The 20,110-nt window shown below is 37.0% G+C and overlaps 1 protein-coding gene across 2 annotated transcripts in view; it reads right to left on the bottom strand.

Moving 5' to 3' along the window:
* AFG1L (AFG1 like ATPase) overlaps nt 1-20,110 on the bottom strand; it is a 65,619-nt gene that overhangs the window by 10,333 nt on the left and 35,176 nt on the right. For both annotated transcript variants that reach the window (XM_032216289.1, XM_032216288.1), the window contains exons 8-10: nt 15,644-15,726; nt 11,680-11,750; nt 11,323-11,423 (exon numbers count right to left, since the gene is read on the bottom strand). In XM_032216289.1, the coding sequence (XP_032072180.1) occupies nt 11,323-11,423; nt 11,680-11,750; nt 15,644-15,726 (255 nt within the window). The remainder of the gene's footprint in view (nt 1-11,322; nt 11,424-11,679; nt 11,751-15,643; nt 15,727-20,110) is intronic.

Genomic DNA, 20,110 nt, shown 5'->3' with positions numbered 1-20,110 from the left:
CAGCAGCGTCAGCCAGCTGCTATCACCCATAGGCCACCACTTCAGCTCCAGAATCACTGAGTGCCACTTGAAGACCTGTGCTGTGGCCAGCCATCCCAGTTCCATAGGGTGAAGCCCCAGGCATTCTCACAGCCCTGTGCTCCACTGGCCCTGTCACCCATAGCTGACCTTCACCATCTTCTTCCTCCTGTTGCTGACAAAGTTTGCCCAGAAGGGGAATTAATCAAATCTGAAAATGACACCAAGCTGGCAGGAACACCCCAGAAGAAAGGTTGAAGATTCAGAAGCATCTCAACAGACTTGAACACTGGTACCTAGCTAACAACATGAAATTAAAATTTAAGAGAAAATTAAGGTTTTACACTTAAGACAAGAAAAACCAAATGGACAAATATAGAATAGGTGGAACTTGACTCAACAGCAGTAACTACAAGAGGGATCTATGGGTCCTAGTGGACAATCACTTAAATATGAGCCAGCAGCGTGCCCAAAAAAGCCAATGCAGTCCTAGGCTACATCAACAAAGAGACAAAATCAAAATCATGTGAACTGTTAGTACCACTTTATAATGGCTTGGTAACCTAACACTTGGAACATTGCATCCAGTTTTGGTCACCACAAAATACAAAAAAGATGTTGAGACTCTGGAAAGAGTGCAGAGAAGAGCAATAAAAGCTGATTAGGGGGATAGAGACTAAAACATATGAAGAAGGGTTGCAGGAATTGGGTATGTCTAGTCTACTGAAAAGCAGGACTAGGGGTGACATGATAGTAGCATTTCAATATTTGAAGGGCTGCCACAATGGGGGGGGTGTCAACCTATTCTCCAAAGTACCTGAAGGCAGTACAAGAAGCAATGGATGGAAACTAATCAAGGAGAGAAACAACCTAGAACTAAAGAGAGGTTTCCTGACAATAAGAACAATTAACCAGTAAAGTAGATAATTAAATAAATACTATTAATTTTGAATGTAATTTAAACAATGTTAGGAATGTAAAATGTTAATGATTGGGGAAGAGGAATTAGTGAGATATTTTCTGGGAAGGAAAAAAAGAGTAAGTAACTGGAAAACTGTAAAAAAAAAAGGTGAAATATAAGGTGTAAGTGATGTTAACTATGTGTAAAAATTGAGTAAGAAATGATAAAGAATTATGTAAAGAGAATAATACTGTGGAAGTTGGAATACCAAAGCTATGGTAAAAAATGGTTAATTTATAAAGATGGATTAATAGTAATTAGATGAAGACCATTGTTCCCTCTAAGGTGCGCGGCTGTGCGGCCGCGCACATGGCAAGAAACCCCTGCGCAGAGGTTTCTAACTGCCGCGCAGAGATTTCTTTCAAAGCAAACGTGGGGAAGTCCTTTGCAGGCGGCTAGAACTGGCTGCCCGCAAAGGACCTCCCCAAACTTGTTTCAGCGGCAGCTCTCAGCCTACGGCGGCAGCGTCATGCAGGCTGTGGAAGGAGGGGGAGGAGGAGGGAACCAAAGAGAGGCTTTTACCGGGTCTGCGCCCCACAGCCAGGACCGTCCTTGCGCCTCAAGCAAAGCCCTTCTGGCGTCAAGCGGAACTCTCGGGTTGCCCGAAGGGCTTTGCAGGAAGAAACGCGGCTTGAGACGCAAGGACGGTCCTGGCTGTGGGGCGCAGACCCGGTAAAAGCCTCTCTTTGGTTCCCTTCTCCTCCTCCTCCTTCCACAGCCTGCGTGACGCTACCGCCATAGGCTGAGAGCTGCCGCTGCCGCTGCTGCACAACTGAGGGAGGGAGAGCGAAAGCAGAGGTAGCCTCAAATTTAATTTAAATTCTTTAAAAGAATTTTTGGATTTCTCCTCACCAAACCTTTAAGACTGAAAGTTTTTCCTAACATGAACTTGAGCTAATATACTTAATATGAGAAACGTGCAGCAATTAACATTGCTTTTTAAAAAGAACAATATTTCTCAATTGTTTATCTGTATAAAGTCTGCCTATCTTAAGTTCCTACTATACAAAAGGTATTACCTTCTAAGGCAACCTGTATACAATACATTAGTGGCCAATATTACATTGCTCCTAATGAAAAAATTAGAGCTGTGTTAAGCCTATGAAAAAAATCCCAAATGAATAAATCATTATTAAGACCCAATGAAAAAATTACAAAAATTATGCATAAACTTTCATGTTCCCCAAATTTCCAATCCAAAACTTAACCCAGATTCTTCAGACATAGATTTGTAATTCAGAGTCAGACTCGATTATTAGAATGAATGCATTAATCAGGGTGAATAATGTTGGTGAAATCTCATCTAACCTTCCATAATAATAACATACATACACAAATAGCTGACAGCCACATCTCTGAAACACCATTAAATCTGAACTAAATGTTTATCTAGAACTCAAATAAATAGCTGCTTTTTGGTTTTATTTTTTTTAATATTTATCAGTCTCTCTTTTATTCCATACTTCTGGTTGAAAGATATTCTATGTCATGCTAAACAAATGCATATTCTAGTGGCGGGGGGCTCGTTGGCATCTTCAGCAGCAGCTGCCTGCCTCCTGTGAAAAAAACCGAAGATGGAGCAGATCCACGCAGATGACGTTGCTGCAACATGACGGAGGAATTCTGGGAGTTGAAGTCAGCAAGGCTTAAAGCTGTCAGGTTTGAAGACCCCTGGGTTTTTTTTCCCTAAAGGGTTAGGGGTGCAAGGGTCTTGTAACTTGACAGCTTTAAGACTTGCGTGCTTCAATGCCAGAGTTTCTGAGCCAACATTTTGGTTGCTAAGCAGGACCGTTGTTAAGTGATACTGATATTATATAACACTTTTAATTAAGCGGGTACCTTGAATAAACATAACTTTGAGTTTCAAATAACACTGATTTCGTTGTTGTCTTAGGTGACATCTGTGAAAAAAATTCAGGTGCTCAGGCATGAAAATGTGCCGCTCAAACACTATACTTTTCCGCTCACACTGAAAAAAAATTAGAGGGAACATTGATGAAGACTAAAAGAAAAGGGTGTTTGGTAATGATATGTAAGTTTAAATAAATTAATGGAAAAAGATAAAGGATTATACAAAAGAAATGAATATTGTTAAAAGTGGGAAGATTACAATATATTTAAACTATGATTATAAATATGATGCATAAGATGTGACTTGGAGCACACTCTGTCCATAAAGTATGTATGATGGGGAGGGGATTGCAATAAAACTTGTCTTAAAAAAAAGAACAATGAACCAGTGGAATGTCTTGCCTCCAGAAGTTGTGGGTGCTCTTATCACTGGAGGTTTTTAAGAAGAGACTGGGCAACCATTTTTCTGAAATGGCATAGGGTCTTCTGCTTAAGGAGGGGGGTTTGAATTGGAGGACCTCCAGGGTCCCTTCTCATCAGGGGTGGGCTGCTACAGGATCGCCTGGGTTCGGGAGAACCCATAGCTAAGGTTATGGCTGGTTCGGAGAACCTCCAAATCCTACCACTGTCTGGCCCCACCCACTCTGCCCCTCCCAGGAGTCTCCACACGGTCTGTTTTGGATGCAAGGTAAGTGCAGTGCCTACATGGAGGCTTGGGGTGGGGGAAAAACAGGCCTCCAAGAAGTTCCGGAAGGCCAGAAACAAGCCTGTTTTCAGCCTCCAGGGGGCCTCCAGAGCCCAGGGGAGGCAGTTTTAACCCTCCCAGACTTGAGGAAAGCTGGGAAGGCGAAAATGCCTCCCCCTCCCTGCTGTGGTGCAGGAGGCCAACTAGCCACACTCATCATGGCCATGCCCAGCCAGCAACCAGGCAGAGAACCCGTTGCTGAAATTTTTGAAGCCAACTTGCTTCTAATTCTATTGGATGTTCTATCTTCTATATATTATTTGGTGGGTCTTTTTCTATTTCTTTTTTTCTTTTTTGTCCTAAGCTTTATAACAACATTTTTGAATAGTTAAACATTTTTTATATGTATGCTTGCTGTTTTTGGCCAGGGTACTTTAGTCCCACTTCTTTTATTCACCCTTTTTTCCTGTTTTACATTATCTGGTGTTTTTATAGGGTAATTTACAATAACTAATTTAATCTTGATTTTATCCATTTCATCTCTAAAATAACATCAGCTTGTAATTCTTGTTATTCTTATAGCTTTGACTTTTTTATTGCTATTTTGTTTTTAAGTACCTGGGTAATTTTGATTATATCTTGATTGCATTTGTATGGTTTTCCCCTTGTGATGATTTGATTTCTTTACTTTTTTATATTGCATTGTTCTAGTCTTTGGTCATAAGAAACATTATGTTTTTTAAGTTGCAACTAGTTTATGACCAGAAAATTTCATATCTGCAGAAGTACAGAAGCCCCATGTCTAGGGATCTTGCAATCATTACTTTTTGGATAAATATAGTACAATGCCATTGAATTAGAGTCTCCACTGAAGAAAGCTTGTCACAATACTATAGAATACAGAGTTGGAAAAGGACCTTGGAGGTCATCTAGTCCAACCCTGTTCAGGCAGGAAACCCTTACCATTTCAGGTAAATGGTTGTCCAATCTCTTTTAAAAAAACTTCCAGTATTGGAGCATTCACAACTTCTGGAGGCAAGTTGTTCCACTGATTAATTGTTTTGTCAGGAAATTTCTCCTTAGTTCTAGGTTGCTTTTTGTCAGGAAATTTCTCCTTAGTTCTAGGTTGCTTCTCTCCTTGATTAGTTTCCATCCATTGCTTCTGGTTTTACCCTCAGGTGCTTCTCAAGAGCTTCTCCTAAGCACCATTCTTGTCAACTGCCTCTCACAGCCATTGGGAAAGTGCTGAGCACATTTGGGGAGAAGAAACAGAACCAGTCATAGAGTACATGAGGTGGGCAGCAGAACTTAGGTGTGTTCACAAAGATATATATCTCTTAGTAAGATCTGCCTTTGAATTTTATCAACAAACCAAACCAGCTCTATTCTTAAAAACAAAATAAAGAATATAGCACATAAATCTCATATAAATCCAAATCCAAAAGCTCTGTTAAAGAGACTTGAAAAAAGGTGGAATTGACAGAAATTTAGAGTATAGCCTGATACAGCAGATAAGGGAAGCTACTTTATTTAGTAATAGCAGTTTACAGAGTCAGCGTACTGCTCCCAACAATCTGGGTCCTCATTTTACCCAACTTGGAAGGATGGAAGGTAGACCCTTAAGTCAGGATCGAACTCCTGACAATGAGCAGTGAGCTAGCCTGCAATACTGCATTCTAACCATTGCACCACCACAGCTCTTATACCATCAAATGTTAAACCCAGTTTGCTTAATACTGTCCATTTTAACTTCAAGCAGTTTGCAAAGATTTAGCCAGATGTCCTTATTAACTATACCCCCAGAGAATTTTTTTAACTGACCGCGAAAAGGGTTTAAACACTAATGCTCTGACTCTTCACAGCGCAGTGAATATACTGAAATGATCCTTATTCAGCAGTTGCGGAAAATCTGTATAAATTTATATTCTCTGGGTTTATGTTCTTGAAAAAAATTTGCAATTTTCTTGGAAGAGCCAGACGAACTACTGAAGCCATCCAGAATCCAGGACTTTGTTGTTCTCTATGAAGGATTAACCTAGTATTGTAGTAGGCTGCATAGAGCTTGTAGTGGTGGTATACTTTATTATGAAATATCACCTCTTTGAATAACGTGCTGTTCTCTTTTAATAGCCTACGTTTGAGAAAATATTTCTTAAGTCATGTAATTGCTTCATAAATAACCAATTAGTTTGACCAGAATGATCAATGCAATTCAGGTACCTTCTTTGAACGCAAATTTCCAATTCAAGTTTCAGAGGAAATCGCCTGACACAGTGTTCTGCCTTCTTATAATCATTTGAGAAGACCAATAACTGTGGGCCGCTGGATGTGGCAAAGTTACAAAACCAGGAACCTTACGCAGCAATAGCTACATTGACTAACACAGTGAGTTTGAATTTGTTAATGTTTAGAATTTGACAGGTTCCTAAGCCTTATGACTGTAACACACTGTAGAAAATGAATGTATGTGTACTCTTTAAAAAAGGGTAACAATTATGGGAATCATGCTCCATTGTTATTAGATTTTGTGTTATTATGCTCGTCTTTCCCAGTCCTTCCCTGCAATTCTCTGATCAAATATGGAGAGCACTCACCAGCCAGTCCCTATTTATATTTCACACTTAAATTAATTTTATGACATTTTAATTTTTTCAGATGTTAATAGAGAAAAGAAATCGCTGACTTTCCTGCATAGTTTGTGATTTACAAGTTGGTTTTCCGTCTTTCTGCTACCTTAGAAAAGTATGATGCTGTAGCTATTTCTCCTGATAATCCTTATTATGGAGGAGTAGGATTTTATTAACATTAGGCTAACTCCAAATTCATTTATGGCAATTCAACCTCATCAGGTATCTCATTTTAGTCTACAATCTAAGTGATTCCTTTTTCAATTTAACTGCCAAGTTAACTGTCATTATCTCGGTTCAAGTTATTTTTAGAGGTATATAATGAGCAATAGATATTTTTCTATTAGTGCCATATTAGGATGGTGATAGCTTTGAGTGTTTTTACAGCTGAAGAAAGTGACAGCCTTCTTTGCAGTGGAATTATTCATCACCAACACCATCAGCTTAAAAAATCATTATAAAAGAACAGAAAACTGAGGGAAGTACTACTATTTCTTAAATCTGTCCTATGCTATTTATTTAGAGCTAAGGAAATGTACATCCCAGACTTATTTATTGTTCTAATAGACAAGGCAATTATTGGTTTAAGCACTATGAAGTTCCCTCATTTTATTTAGAATGGATCTCTATTTATTTAGAATTGATTACTTCTGTTAAGATGGCAAGAATAAAGATTAATCTGAATATTGCAAACTAATTTTGTAAGAAATATATCCATCATCATCATTTGGACAGAGAATATAACTGGGGAGACAGTTGTGTTGATTTTGCAATCATAAACATTTCACAATTATTGTCAATGATAAAAACATTCCTGTAACTGTAGAATCCATTTTTTAAAATTTACTTTAAGCACCAGCATAACTATGGGCTCTAGAAACATTTCTTGAGGTTGCTGGTGAATAGCCCCTCAGTTTTCAGATTATTCCTCCTCTTCAATACCAACAAAACAGCAAACAAATCAATAAAATATAGAACTCCAGAATTATAACCTTCATTTTTATAACAAATGCATATCCTATTTTAGACTCCTAATCTTGGAGGGATTCATTCAGGCCACAGAGTCCAATTTCCTGCACAATGTAGGAATTCAGATTAAAGCATCCCTGGTAGATGACTGACAGGAATGAACGTTTAAAAAAACCTTATCCACTAAGGAGGAGCCTACATTTGGCTGGGGTTTATATTGGCTGCTATTAACTAATACTATTAGCTAATGCTCTCCACCATAAGCAACCATCACTTTTCCATCCTATTCCTGACCTATGACGATAGACAGACAGACAGACAGACAGACAGACAGACAGACAGACAGACTGACTGACTGACTGAGATAGAGAGATATGATATGGGGGTGTTTCTCTTTATGGATTGTGGGGGTGTTTCTCTTTATGGAAGCTATCAAAACTTTATGGAAGCTATCGAAATAGAGAAACACCCCCATAACATGAATAAACGTGACGATGCTTCACGCCTACCAGACATCTGGAAACAGCCCTAGTCAACAAACGAGCCCCACCCACCACCCAGGCCATTACAACACGAAACAACAATAGACACACAGTCAGCACCAATCAGCACCAATCTACCAATCATGATACAACCACACAACCAATCATTGCACTTACTGAAACAAAGCCAGTACTCCACACACACACACACACGCGCCAAGATTTATAGAAAGATGGCAGCTCCTATCACACTTTAAGCCCAAAACCCAGCCTGAAGATGCCGAGTGAGACCTCACTGAAACGTTGCCAAGACAATTTCAATCTTACACGGAAAAGACCCCGAATACAACAAGACCAGCATATATATGTATGTATGTATGTATGTATGTATGTGTGTGTGTGTGTGTGGTGTATATGTGTGTGTATATATATATATATATATATATATATATATATATATATATATGTGTGTGTGTATATATCATATATATATATGAGATAGAGATATGTGTGTGTGTGTGTGCGCGCGCGCGCACACACACACACAGATAAGTGCATATCTAATGTTTGTGATATACAGTATATAATCTATAATTTATATCTATACGTCTATAAATATGGATAGGTGCATATCTAATGTTTGTGCTGTTGTTGTTTTTTAAAAACTATACCCTTTCTTACAGGTAGTAGTGTTAGAAGAAGCACCTATAAATGGAAAAAGGAACTGAAACAGGTATTGGTTCCCTTATACTTAAGATCATTATTAAATCTGCATCAATAAATTCACTCTATTCTTACTGGGAAACAGTAATCTCTGCTCCAGCATAATTATATTAAAAAGTATTGCTGCCATCAGAGGGCAGTATTTGCTACGGAGACTACAGTTTCAAGGGTTTTGCTTAAAGAAGTAGCCGGAGAAGTATAGAGAAGGATGTTATTATCAATTTTTCCCGGCTTCCTCTTTAAAAATCCCAGATATAGGCTTCATTTATATTTCAGATCCTGATAAACTTGTAATAAGCATAGATTAATAGCTTTTAAATTAAATTATACCTACAGAAGAAAACCTTAAATCAATGGGTTTTGATATGAAAACACTAGTTTTTAGTGCCATAACAACTTAGCTGTTAAGTTGTTGCAAAAATGTAGTTATGGGCAAATAAACATTTATTATTATAATAAATATATGTAGCAGCCACATTCAGTTATCGTGTCCTACATAATTATTTGGAACTCCATGACTAATTATGTCAAGCACTGTCAGCTTTGGCCTCTTACATACAATTTTTTTCTGTGAAACCCAGAGAAAGATTGAAAAACTCTCACTTATCAGAGATTCGTAATTTTAATTTAAGTAACTGTGATTAAGCTGTTAACTATGACTGAAAGAAATAAACAAACAAACAGAGAACTGCTACTCTGATAAGCCCTTATAAAGAAAATATTCCAGATCAGAATTGATGGATAGAATTGAGATTTATAAAGTGGATGTTTTCATAGTCCTTCTTGCATATAAACACAAAAAGATTGACACCTGTTCCAGTTCGTTCATATATGTCTAGTTAATTTACACTAAACTACAGATTGGCAGGAGTCTGAATTGTATTAACAGCATAGGTTTCCAAATATAATTATGAAGTAGAAAATAGCAGAAACTGAATATCAGTAGACTTAGGGGAAAGACCACATTCTCACAAAGGAAAATTTTTGGCATATTATTAATATTGATTTCAATTAGTACTTTCAATTCTTACATTTTCTAAACACTTTTATTAAAATAGTATGTTTATGTTATTTTAAAGAAAAAATCAGCCTCCATTTCTGAGCTTTCAGACATGCTGCCCTTTATGCAATGGACCTCATAAAGAAAAATCTTAAATTAATTACTCTTTTTTTTAAAAAAAAATCTTTCTGGACTAGTCTTCTACACCAGTGTTTCCAAACTTGGCAACTTTAAGACTTGCGGACTTCAACTCCCAGAGTTCTCCAGCCAGAAGAGCTAGCTGGAGAATTCTGGGAGTTGAAGTCCACAAGTCTTAAAGTTGCCAAGTTTGGGAACCACTGTTCTACACAGATGAAAGGAACTAATGTCATGAAGATTTTCCCCCTTAAACAATGAGGTAGCACTGGAGGCATATAGATAGTCAAACTTATGGCCGTTTGACTATCTGCATACTTCACCAACTTTTTGAAGTTACAATGGACTCCCTCCCAAAGGGATTTTAAGACCTCATTTTGAAGTGCCAATGTCCCTTCCCTGCCGTATTTTGCGTGCTCAGCAACCCATCCATATTTTCAGCTGTTTGCAGCATCCCATGGTTACATGACTGCGATTTACAATGTTTTTTCCAGAACTCAGTGTTTACTTCTAATTTCTGGCAAATCTGGCCCATAGCAAACAATGGGTTTAATGACCACCACAAAAAATCATAAAATGGGTCGAGTCACATGGTAAGCTGCTTTATGACTGTCAAAACTGCCAGGATCAATTATGGTTGTAAGTTAAGGATAACCTCTACATTGTTATAGATATATTTTGAAACTTTTTTCCTGTGTGTTTTGTTAAAGATAAAGCCTCTTTTATGTGTAGGATCTTAAATGTCAAAAGCAGGACTGGGAGATATGACTCCTGCCTGTTGATTGTCTCTAACATCTCTTACAGTCTCCGTGTGCCTCTAAATAGGTTATACCTAGTATATATACTATAGTTTAGTACCTATTTTTCAGCCAAAGCAACTTTTATACCATGGGCAGCAAGGATGCAGACATGCCCTTTCTCTGCATGTCCAGAGCCTTCTTCAGAAAATAAAAGAAAGAAAAAAAGAAAAAGAAAGAGGAGAAAGAAAAAGAAAGAAAGAAAGAAAGATCAGCAATTGAAATTGATATATTGCAGCTGACCCTCCTAAATGTCATTTTAAAAGGGGGAGGTGTAAGAAAAAGAAAAACCTGATCTCCAGTAAATGTACTGGTTCAGTAGCACAAAATGATTTGGCAGTCGGAAGCAACTTTAGGAAGCTTGGAAGTGAGATGTGTTTAGGAGTTTAGAAGTCAGCCAGAGAGAGATATATGGCTGGGTTCAGACTGTCAGGTTTACAAATCATAATTGCTAGATTCATTAAACCACACAAACTACCTAGCATGATGTGCATGTGGGATGAAGGGGCATTATTTGTTATCGGTAGGGCTCAGTATGAATATAAATTATTAATTTTCCTGTCTTTTGTCTGTTTTGTCAAAACATTAAACTCTTTCTGTATGTCCAAAGGATGCTTCTGCCTTTAACTTCACCAATTTGGCTTTCGAAGAGGTTTTTGCTGTAGCATTTTGTCTCTGCCCATTCACTTTGACAACCAGTACATATTGTTCACAAGTCTGATGTTTTCATAAACCAAAAAAGGTTCAAGAACCTTCCTTCTTGCATAATATTGTCCATTGCTGAAAATCAAATATTCTTTTGGTATGATTAGTAAAAACAGCTAAGTCTGAGGTATCAATTCATCAACAGACTCTTTCGTAAAAAAATAAAAAGGCACTGACATTAAATATCACCGATTACTTGAAGAGAAACATCCTGTACCTGCTTTTTCATCTTGTTAGTGTTTTAGTTCTACTTTGCAATTCAGTTGTAGTGATTGCTATAAACTCAAAGGAGATCTGAAGGCTTATTTGGAGCAGGGATATGATCAAAACAGACCTGAAAAGCCCAACCAGGCTTGATGGTGTACTCACTTTGTCACACAGCTCTTCAAATGTGAAGTCTGCAATGGTTCCACATGCTTTATTCACTCTCAGTCCTCTGCCTTGTACTTTTAAAATCCTTGGTCTAGTTACTATGGGAACATGAACAAAGACTCAATCTTGTCTGGATAATTACTATAAAACTCATCTCTTACAGATAGGAAATGCATAGCTTGATGAATAATAGCACATGATTCAACACATAAATTAGACAAAATGCTGATACAATGACTGCCACTTGAGTGTGGCATCAACCCATATACAGCAGTAGAACTTATTAATTGGTCAGTGGAGATTGGGCATTGTGTTCTAAATGTATTCTCTTTCAAGAGAAATTAACTTACGTACAATCATTTTGTTTTTGAGCCAGCTCATCAAACAACTTATCCATGACAGCCTCCACATCAGCTTCACTTGTGCTACAGTGAAAAGAATAATAGAATATGAAATTAATAACACTTGAAGCCAACATCAAACAGCTGCCTGAGCTTGCTTAGCTTTCTGCCCATATAAGAGAGAGAGAGAGACAGAGAGAGAGAGAGAGAACGAACAGGATGTTATGTTGTAAATACAAACATTAGATTTAGAATTCACTTAAAAAGCAGAGAACATTAACTCTCAGGTAGATAATTTCATTTTATTTACATTCATTGAAAGACTTCTACATTTCAAGCTGTCTCCATTAATATGACAATGCAAGCAAGGCCATCCGTGCGATATAAGCACACAATGAGACAGGCAGAGTCCTGTCTATATCTTACAAAAAAGGTAAAAGCTGACTGACATCTGAGGGGAACCTTTTGGAATTATGTGTATTCATAACACACACAACACTTGAAATAGATTGGAGTAAAACTGATCTCTCTTCTGCTGGCTACTGGAGTCCAGAATCAAGATTACAGCCCTAAGACATTTTAGAATATCTATAATTTTTCTGAATATAATTTAGCTGATATATTCAAGGAGTTTATCAAAAGAAGTCCTTTGCTTTTAATCAAAAGTCACCCAATATTTACAGTTCTTTTTACCAATTAAAAAAAAGAAATTATGTAATACTTTGCTTAAAATTTAGAAGGTGCTCAAAATTTAAAATATTAACAACAGCAGCTGCTGAAATTTCCAAGCCAGATTTTCTATCAGATGCCACTGGGACATCTGTTGGTAGAGCTAGAAGTTGTGTTTTAACGTCACCCATTAAGCAAACTTAAGACAGCTGTCCTGAGCTGGGCTAGCCTTTTTGATAAAAGACAATAAATTGCCATTTTATGTACATACTATTACATTCTTGTATTTTTTTATTTCCTGGAAGTAGAGAAATATTCACAACTTTTATTTCCTCAACTATCTGTGAGGGATCTCTCTCTCTCTCTCTCTCTCTCTCTCCCTCTCTCTCTCTCTCTCTCTCAACTTCACTCACTCCCACTGCCACTTGGAAAAGGGCAGAAGAGAACAATTATCTTCTTTTCTCTCCATTCTTAGATGGCAAAATATCTTGGTCACTCCTTGATAACCAATACTGAGAGGCATAATATTTATTTATTTCGTTAGATTTGCATTCAGGAGCTCATGCAGCATGTATATGATACTCCCTCCTTAATTTTTCTCCAAACAAAACTTACTCACATTGACTGTGTAAAATGAAAGTAAATGGGCCAAAGTCAACCAGGGGCCTCTACTGTTGAGGGTACACTGGAATGTGTATATCCCTTGTCTTAGTCCAACATTTTAATTACAATGTCACATTGGTTCCTAGCTCTGAAGCATTACGTTCAAGATTCCTATTATTTGCAGCCTTTTATGCTCACACAAATTATGCTTGGTGAACTATGATATATTGGGCTAATGGTGATAAAACTCATGCTTGCTGCGAGTTGTAATCCCAACATCTCTGGGACAAAATACAGATAAGAAATATGTTTATTAAGAGCGCTACATTAAAATTAGCATTCTGTAATTCTTGCCCATGAACTGGCATGCAATGCAAGTTCAATGTATTCTTTCTCCAAAGCATCTACAGCGGAGGTGGGTTGCGCAGAAGCATGCGCTTGCACGATCGAACCGGTAGCATCAGGATTTGCAACCCACCTCTGATCTACACAGTATATATACCAGTGATGGTGAACCTTTTTGGCACTGAGTGCCCAAACCGGATTGCGTACGTGCTGGAGTGCCGAAAAACTGTAGACCAGCTGGCCAGTGCGCATGTGTACGCCAGCCACCTGGTCTTTGGGTTTCCGGCATGTACATGCGTGCGGCCCAGCTGATCTTTGCGTGCGCCAGAGCACTGGAAACCCAAAGACTCAGTAGCCACAAAATGCATAGAATTATAATATTCAGAAATTCCAGAAAGTTATTGGAATAGTAACCCCCTGTATTTGAAAGGTACCAGGTTAGGGAGAGTCGAGTTCAAGAATGGTTAGGTTAGCTTCTCAGCTGGTCTTTGGGTTTCCGGCATGCACATGCGTGCGGCCCAGCTGATCTTTGCGTGCGCCAGAGCACCGGAAACCCAAAGACTCAGTAGCCACAAAATGCATAGAATTATAATATTCAGAAATTCCAGAAAGTTATTGGAATAGTAACCCCCTGTATTTGAAAGGTACCAGGTTAGGGAGAGTCGAGTTCAAGAATGGTTAGGTTAGCTTCTCAGCTGGTCTTTGGGTTTCCAGTGCTCTGGTGCATGTGAAGACCAACTGGCCAGAACAGCTGGCAAGAGCGCACGTGCCCACAGAGAGGACTCTGCGTGCCACCTCTGGAACATGTGCCATAGGTTCGCTCTCACGGATATATACTATACTCTAGTAAGATGTAATCTAGCTTCAGCCTATCTTAAACTGACTCCTTCCAAAAATCTACTATAGGAAATCCATTGGTGGGCTAGATGGAAATACAGGTAGTCTTCAACTTACAACAGTTCATTTAGCGACTGTTGGAAGTAGGAACAGCACTGAAAAAAGTGACCGTTTTTCACACTTATAACCATTGCAACATCTTTATGTTCATGTGATCAAAATTCAGACACTTGGCAACTGACTCATACTTATGACAGTTGCCATGTCCTGGGGTCTTGTGGACTCTTTTGCAGCCTTCTGACAAGCAAAGTCAATGTATACACCAGATTCACTTAACAACCATTTTATTAACTTAACAATTGCAATGATTCATCTAATACTCTGTTTCCCTGAAAATAAAACCTGCCCGGATAAAAAGCCTAATCGGGCTTTTTAGCGTATGTGCTAAAATAACCCCTCCCCGAAAACATTGCAACACAGCAGCAGCCATGAGGTGACCACGCTCGCCACCTCCTGCACCTCAAAAATAATAAGACCTCCCCGAAAATAAGGCCAAGCACTTATTTTGGGGTCAAAAGAAAATAAGACCCTGTCTTATTTTGGGGAAAATACGTTAGCTATGGCAAGAAAAGTTATAATGGGGCAAAACTCATTTAACAACTATCTCGTTTATTTTGGACTCAATAGTCATAAGTCGAGGACTACCTGTATTAAAGGTACTTATTTATTGCTCACCAAAAGTACAGATTTGTAGGATATTTAAATAGTAGTATAGATAGTCCAAAGCAAATAATACAGACTTGGATTAGGTCTGCTCTTTTTTACTAGCGGAAAACAACATTTTAAAATCCTTATAAAGTCATATAAAACAATACTATAATAAAAGCCAGAAGAAGATTTATTTTTCTATTGGCTTGATTAAAACCACTTTCCATTTCAGATGTTGGAACAACTTTATATCACATATACTTGTATTCCTAAATTGCTCTGAGAGTAAACTATCATTAGGGAAAGAAGAAATCAGAGCTATACAGATAAATTGTACTGATAGTTGTATTATAGCTTCATTTTTATCATTATCAAGAAATACAGAATTCTGAAGTCAATCAACATCCTAGATACAAGCAGATCATCTGTCAAAATAAGACCAAGTTTTGAATCCCCAAATGTTAACACCAAATAGTAAATGAGCCCCTATTTGTATAAATAATTACTTTACTACAATAAGGATGCTCATTTATTTACAGGGAACTGAACACTCTTTGCAAGAAGATATTCATTGGTTTATAACCATCTGTCACTTCCATTCTGCAAGCAGCACACCTCCCCCCCCTTCTAATTAGTCTTAATTCAGTCACAGATTTGAAAAAGATGTTACTGGAGTTACTGGAAATAGTATCTGATGGTATGAATAATGTCTTTAGGGTTTATAGCAGTTGACTATAGGACCGACTTTGTTCAGTTTTCCTCCCCATCTAAAAGTTGTAATAAAATGCACAGAGTCAGTCTTAGTTTCTACCTACAGGTAGTACAGCTTTCCTGCCGCAGGCAGTGCACGCTTCCTGTAGTCTATTCCAGAATCCAGTTGGATAGTGTTGCAGTGTTTCTGAGCAGAGAAACAAAAGAAAGGTGGCATTACTTCTCTTAATCAAATGTTGCAGATGTAACTTTGTGTTTGTGGTTCTTCCAACAATAACAAAAAACTGTGTGCAAAAATAAGCACCTATATAACATTACTGGCAAAAAAAAATTGCATGAAGTAACCTACATAAATAAAAGTTGCATATCAGAAACTTGATCACAAAAGCATATATGGAGTTTTTATAATTTAAAAAATAACAGCTGGCACCGGGACTCTATGTTTATTACCAAAACAGTAAAAGAAGTGCAATGTCAAACATTATTTCTAAATAAAAAGCTGGTATTTTCTTCAAAATTTCAATCCGTGCTCCAATTTGTACTTCGTTGCATATCTTCCTGCCATCTATTCTTTTTTTAACTTTTAAAAATAATACACCCAACAGAAACAACACATGTATTAATTGGGTCTCTCTTTGGGTAACTGACTTCTCCATCATAGGACTGATTAAAGCCTACAGGCATGATTGCATTCCATACTCACTAATCACCATCAGGGATTCCTAATCAGCAGCTAAAGAACTTTTAAGGGGAGTCTTTGTATTTTTTTGCCCTTAATTTTCAAAGCTACAATCCTAACAGAATTGGTTTACATTAAAATCTTGATATGATTGTATTTTATCTGATAATGTTTAAAAGCCCACTCTTGTTCCCTCTGAATTGGTAGCACAGTCAAATGGTAGAGCTGCATGTCGTGCCAAAAAAACAATTTCAGTTTCACAGATATGAACTGTGACTTCTTACCTCATTTAGCCTCAAGGCTATGAATTATTCAGCTATTCAAATTATTGGGTGTTGGATTATTAGTTCTACATAACCTAGTATGTGCATGTGTATCGGTCAATCATATTCTAAAGTTTAATTAGGATGGTTTAAAAAGTTCTCTCACAATACCAAGCATACCCAAAAAATCCTGTCTTTTCTTTTGAAAGACAAAACATATTTATAAAGCTTTCCCCTCATCTTAAAAAAGGTAGAAATGGTGTTAATATGACAATCAAACACAGTGGTACTTAAGTTAATATTGCTATTGAATGAAATTTTTCTCCATAAAATAGCAGTGGCTCTCAATGGACTATTTATTTTAAATGTGTTGGGACATTAGTAGAAGATGAGTTAAGTCCCATCATAAAATCCACATTCCTGATTACACTAACCATGCAGAAACACAAACATTTTTCAAATATATCAACAGAAAGCTTTTCCTTTATGTTGCAATATATCAGATATAGCAGTGTCACGGTATAATGTCTTGATTCATCAAGGGAAAGGTCTTCTCCTGAAGGATCCAATAGCATTCCTTCCATAACTATCACAAACAGACTTGCTCTTGCTAGCCTCTAGACTGTGTTCCCGAGACTCTGCAATAAATATTCTCTATGTCAATGTTTTTTCCAACTTGGCAACTCTAAATATGTAGGCAGAGAAAGGTTTTCCAGAAGTGAACCAGAACATGGTAACAGTGCTAATACAGCAATAGCACATTTACTGTACTTCAAGAAAAAAATCAATAATGTTTTTATGGTTTTCAAACACCCTCCAAGAAGAGTAGAAAACTTGGTGACTACTGATGCTTGATTTCTAAAAGTAGCCACCAAAAGTATAGATGAGCATAAGCATTTAATTTACATCTTGCAGTACATTTTTCCATTAAATATATAAATCAGATTTGTCAAACTTCATTAAAAGAAAAGGAAAGGGAATCTACTCCTCCACGGACATTTTACATTGTCCTAGAGTTCCCCTAACGTCTGATCATGGGCAATGTTAACTTGTACTTAATGTAAGATGCAAATCAACCCATCAAGAAGAATGTATGAGAAACACTGGAATTAAATGTCATGGGAATAAATAAAATTTACTGAATTTACTATCCTGTAAAGTCAACAAGTATAGTTTTGGTTCTGGTTGGAAAAACAGCTAATCTAAAGAAGTGGCAACACATGAAATCCTATTGCTGTAGATGGGTGTTCGCTCCTATGATGGCACTTCCTCTTTCTTTCTCCACTATACTATAGGGAAAACTATTTCCATTGAGGAGTTGACAAAATACTCTTGATTACAGTTTGTATAATGTACAAACACTATAGATGAAAATGGATGAAAATATATAGGAGAAAATAACTACCTGCATCTTAAGAGAGTACAAGACGTTGGTTCCAGAAATTTTGATAAGTAACAATTTATAGAGTAAAATCGTTAGAAAAGACATTATGCTCAATTGTGATTCCAATAGCTATTAAATTTAAATCCATTCGATTTTTATATTATAAATAGCTGATATTTAAGAAATTCTTGTTCAAATTCCCAGGATTCACTGTTGTAGCTTTAGTTATAAGATTGTGGTCTTGGAAGCTATCTTGAACTCAATTATTTTTATATGATTTGGGAAAAGATTTCATAGGCCCTACAAAGGGTCAGCTTGATGACTGGATTAGACGCAGAGCGCAGAGATACCTCATTTTTGCTTCAGCAGCTAGATTTTTGGAACAGGGGACATCTTAAAAAAAATATCTTTATTGAAGTTGTTTGACTGGTAAGTGACTGAAAATTAGTGGCCATATGATTGTCAAGAGATGAATTTTTCTCCAATAACCAACCATTCCTAGATTTTTACAGTAGTTTGAGTAGAGAAAAATCCATTTTTTTCTGACACTATACATTGTCTTGAATATGGCTTATTGTTTAAAAATAACATGCAAACATTCAAGTAAGCTGATTCAAACCACATCATATTATACTTCCTGAGTTTTAAGTATTTCTGACCAAACAAGTTGGATAAAATCCAACAAAATTCTATTACAAACAAAAAAAGTTTTTTCTATCACAAGAATTGTTTAAATCATGTAATTGTAAGCCTTGGAATGGAGGACTGCTGAAGGAAGTGGGACTTACAAATACTGTTCCTCCCTCACTTTCACTAAGTAGTACATCCTGAGTATACTATTAAGTATGATGATTTCCACAGTGCAATAAGACTGGATCCAGTTGATTCCTTCCGTTTCCCGTCATATTTTGTGCTCGCTAATCTAATGCGCTGTTTGCCTCATTGCTCACCCTTCATATCTTTTACCAATTAATCTAACTCCTGAAAATCTTTAAGTCATCTCTTTCTTTTGGACTTAAAATATAACTGGTGGACACACACTTCAATTCTACACATAGCATACGCTGTGCAAAAGCTCAGTCTAAGTGTATGTTGTGAGGTAAAATGCATCTTTTAATCTAATCAAAAGACCAAAGATTCTGATTTATGTGATAACCAAAGTCACAGGAAACAGATTATGTTATGCTTTGCTCATAGCAAACAATAGGAGAGTAGCAATATATTGTTTCCTCCTCATGCATTTGACCTTGTGATGACTGTGATGGATATAATTAAGGTAAAAGTTCTTTAAAATAAAGATTTTTCCCTTCTCAGGAGAACATACATCTCTGTAACCACAAAAAAAAAAAAAAAAAAAAAAACCAGAAAAAGAAGAATCATCCAGCATTTTGTGAAATAAAAAACTTGGTCAAACTATTGTTCAATGTGCACTTAGTCTTTGTCTTCATGTTCTGATGTTGTTCAAACAGCAGACTTAAAAGAAAATAATGTCAATGAATCCTCCCAGGCACTATACATGACCTCTAGGGTAATTAGCAATCACTGAAAAGCAACAAGACTAAAATGTTCTATTCTTTATTACTGTCAGCTCTTATCTTGATCAGCATTTTAATAAAGATGGTTCGTTCGGAAGACAGTTCCATGAATCAGTCATAATTACATCCTGACACACAGTGAATAGTAAAGCAATACTAAATATCACTTCATCAACCTTTCTAACCTTTATGCAAGTATTAACAGTAAATAATTTTTACACAATCCAACAACAGAAAATCTGCATATATCTTAGCTTTGTACAGACTCTACCCCAAGTGAATTTCCTGTGACCTATACCAGCAAAAACACAATTGGGCATAATTATCCAAGCTTCAGAGATATTCAGGTGTTGCTTTTTTCAGAGTGTACAACTTCAAGTACAAAAGGCTACTTGTTCTATATAATAAGCCCTCAAAGGGTTAAATTAAACACTCGTTTCCTTTTCCTAATAACAGCAACTCTGAAGCATGGCAAGCTCATGCTGAAAAACTCATGGCATTCCTTAACGTAACTGTTTAGTTCTATATTTTTGAATACCAGAAATCTAAAAAGACACCCTAAATGGATTAAATCTTTAAGCTAAGATACACAGCAATCTGATGACTTTGTTTGCTAAGTTACAGAGTTTGATGACAAAATGAAAAAGAATGAGTCCTCTATGGGCTAATTAAATCATATTAGCATTTCTTGATATTTGCAGAAAGTTTTC

The sequence above is a fragment of the Thamnophis elegans genome, chromosome 4, assembly GCF_009769535.1.
Source record: "Thamnophis elegans isolate rThaEle1 chromosome 4, rThaEle1.pri, whole genome shotgun sequence".
NCBI classification, from domain to species: Eukaryota; Metazoa; Chordata; class Lepidosauria; order Squamata; family Colubridae; genus Thamnophis; species Thamnophis elegans.
Note: the sequence above shows the minus strand (reverse complement) of the source record. Positions and strands in the feature narration are given on the sequence as shown.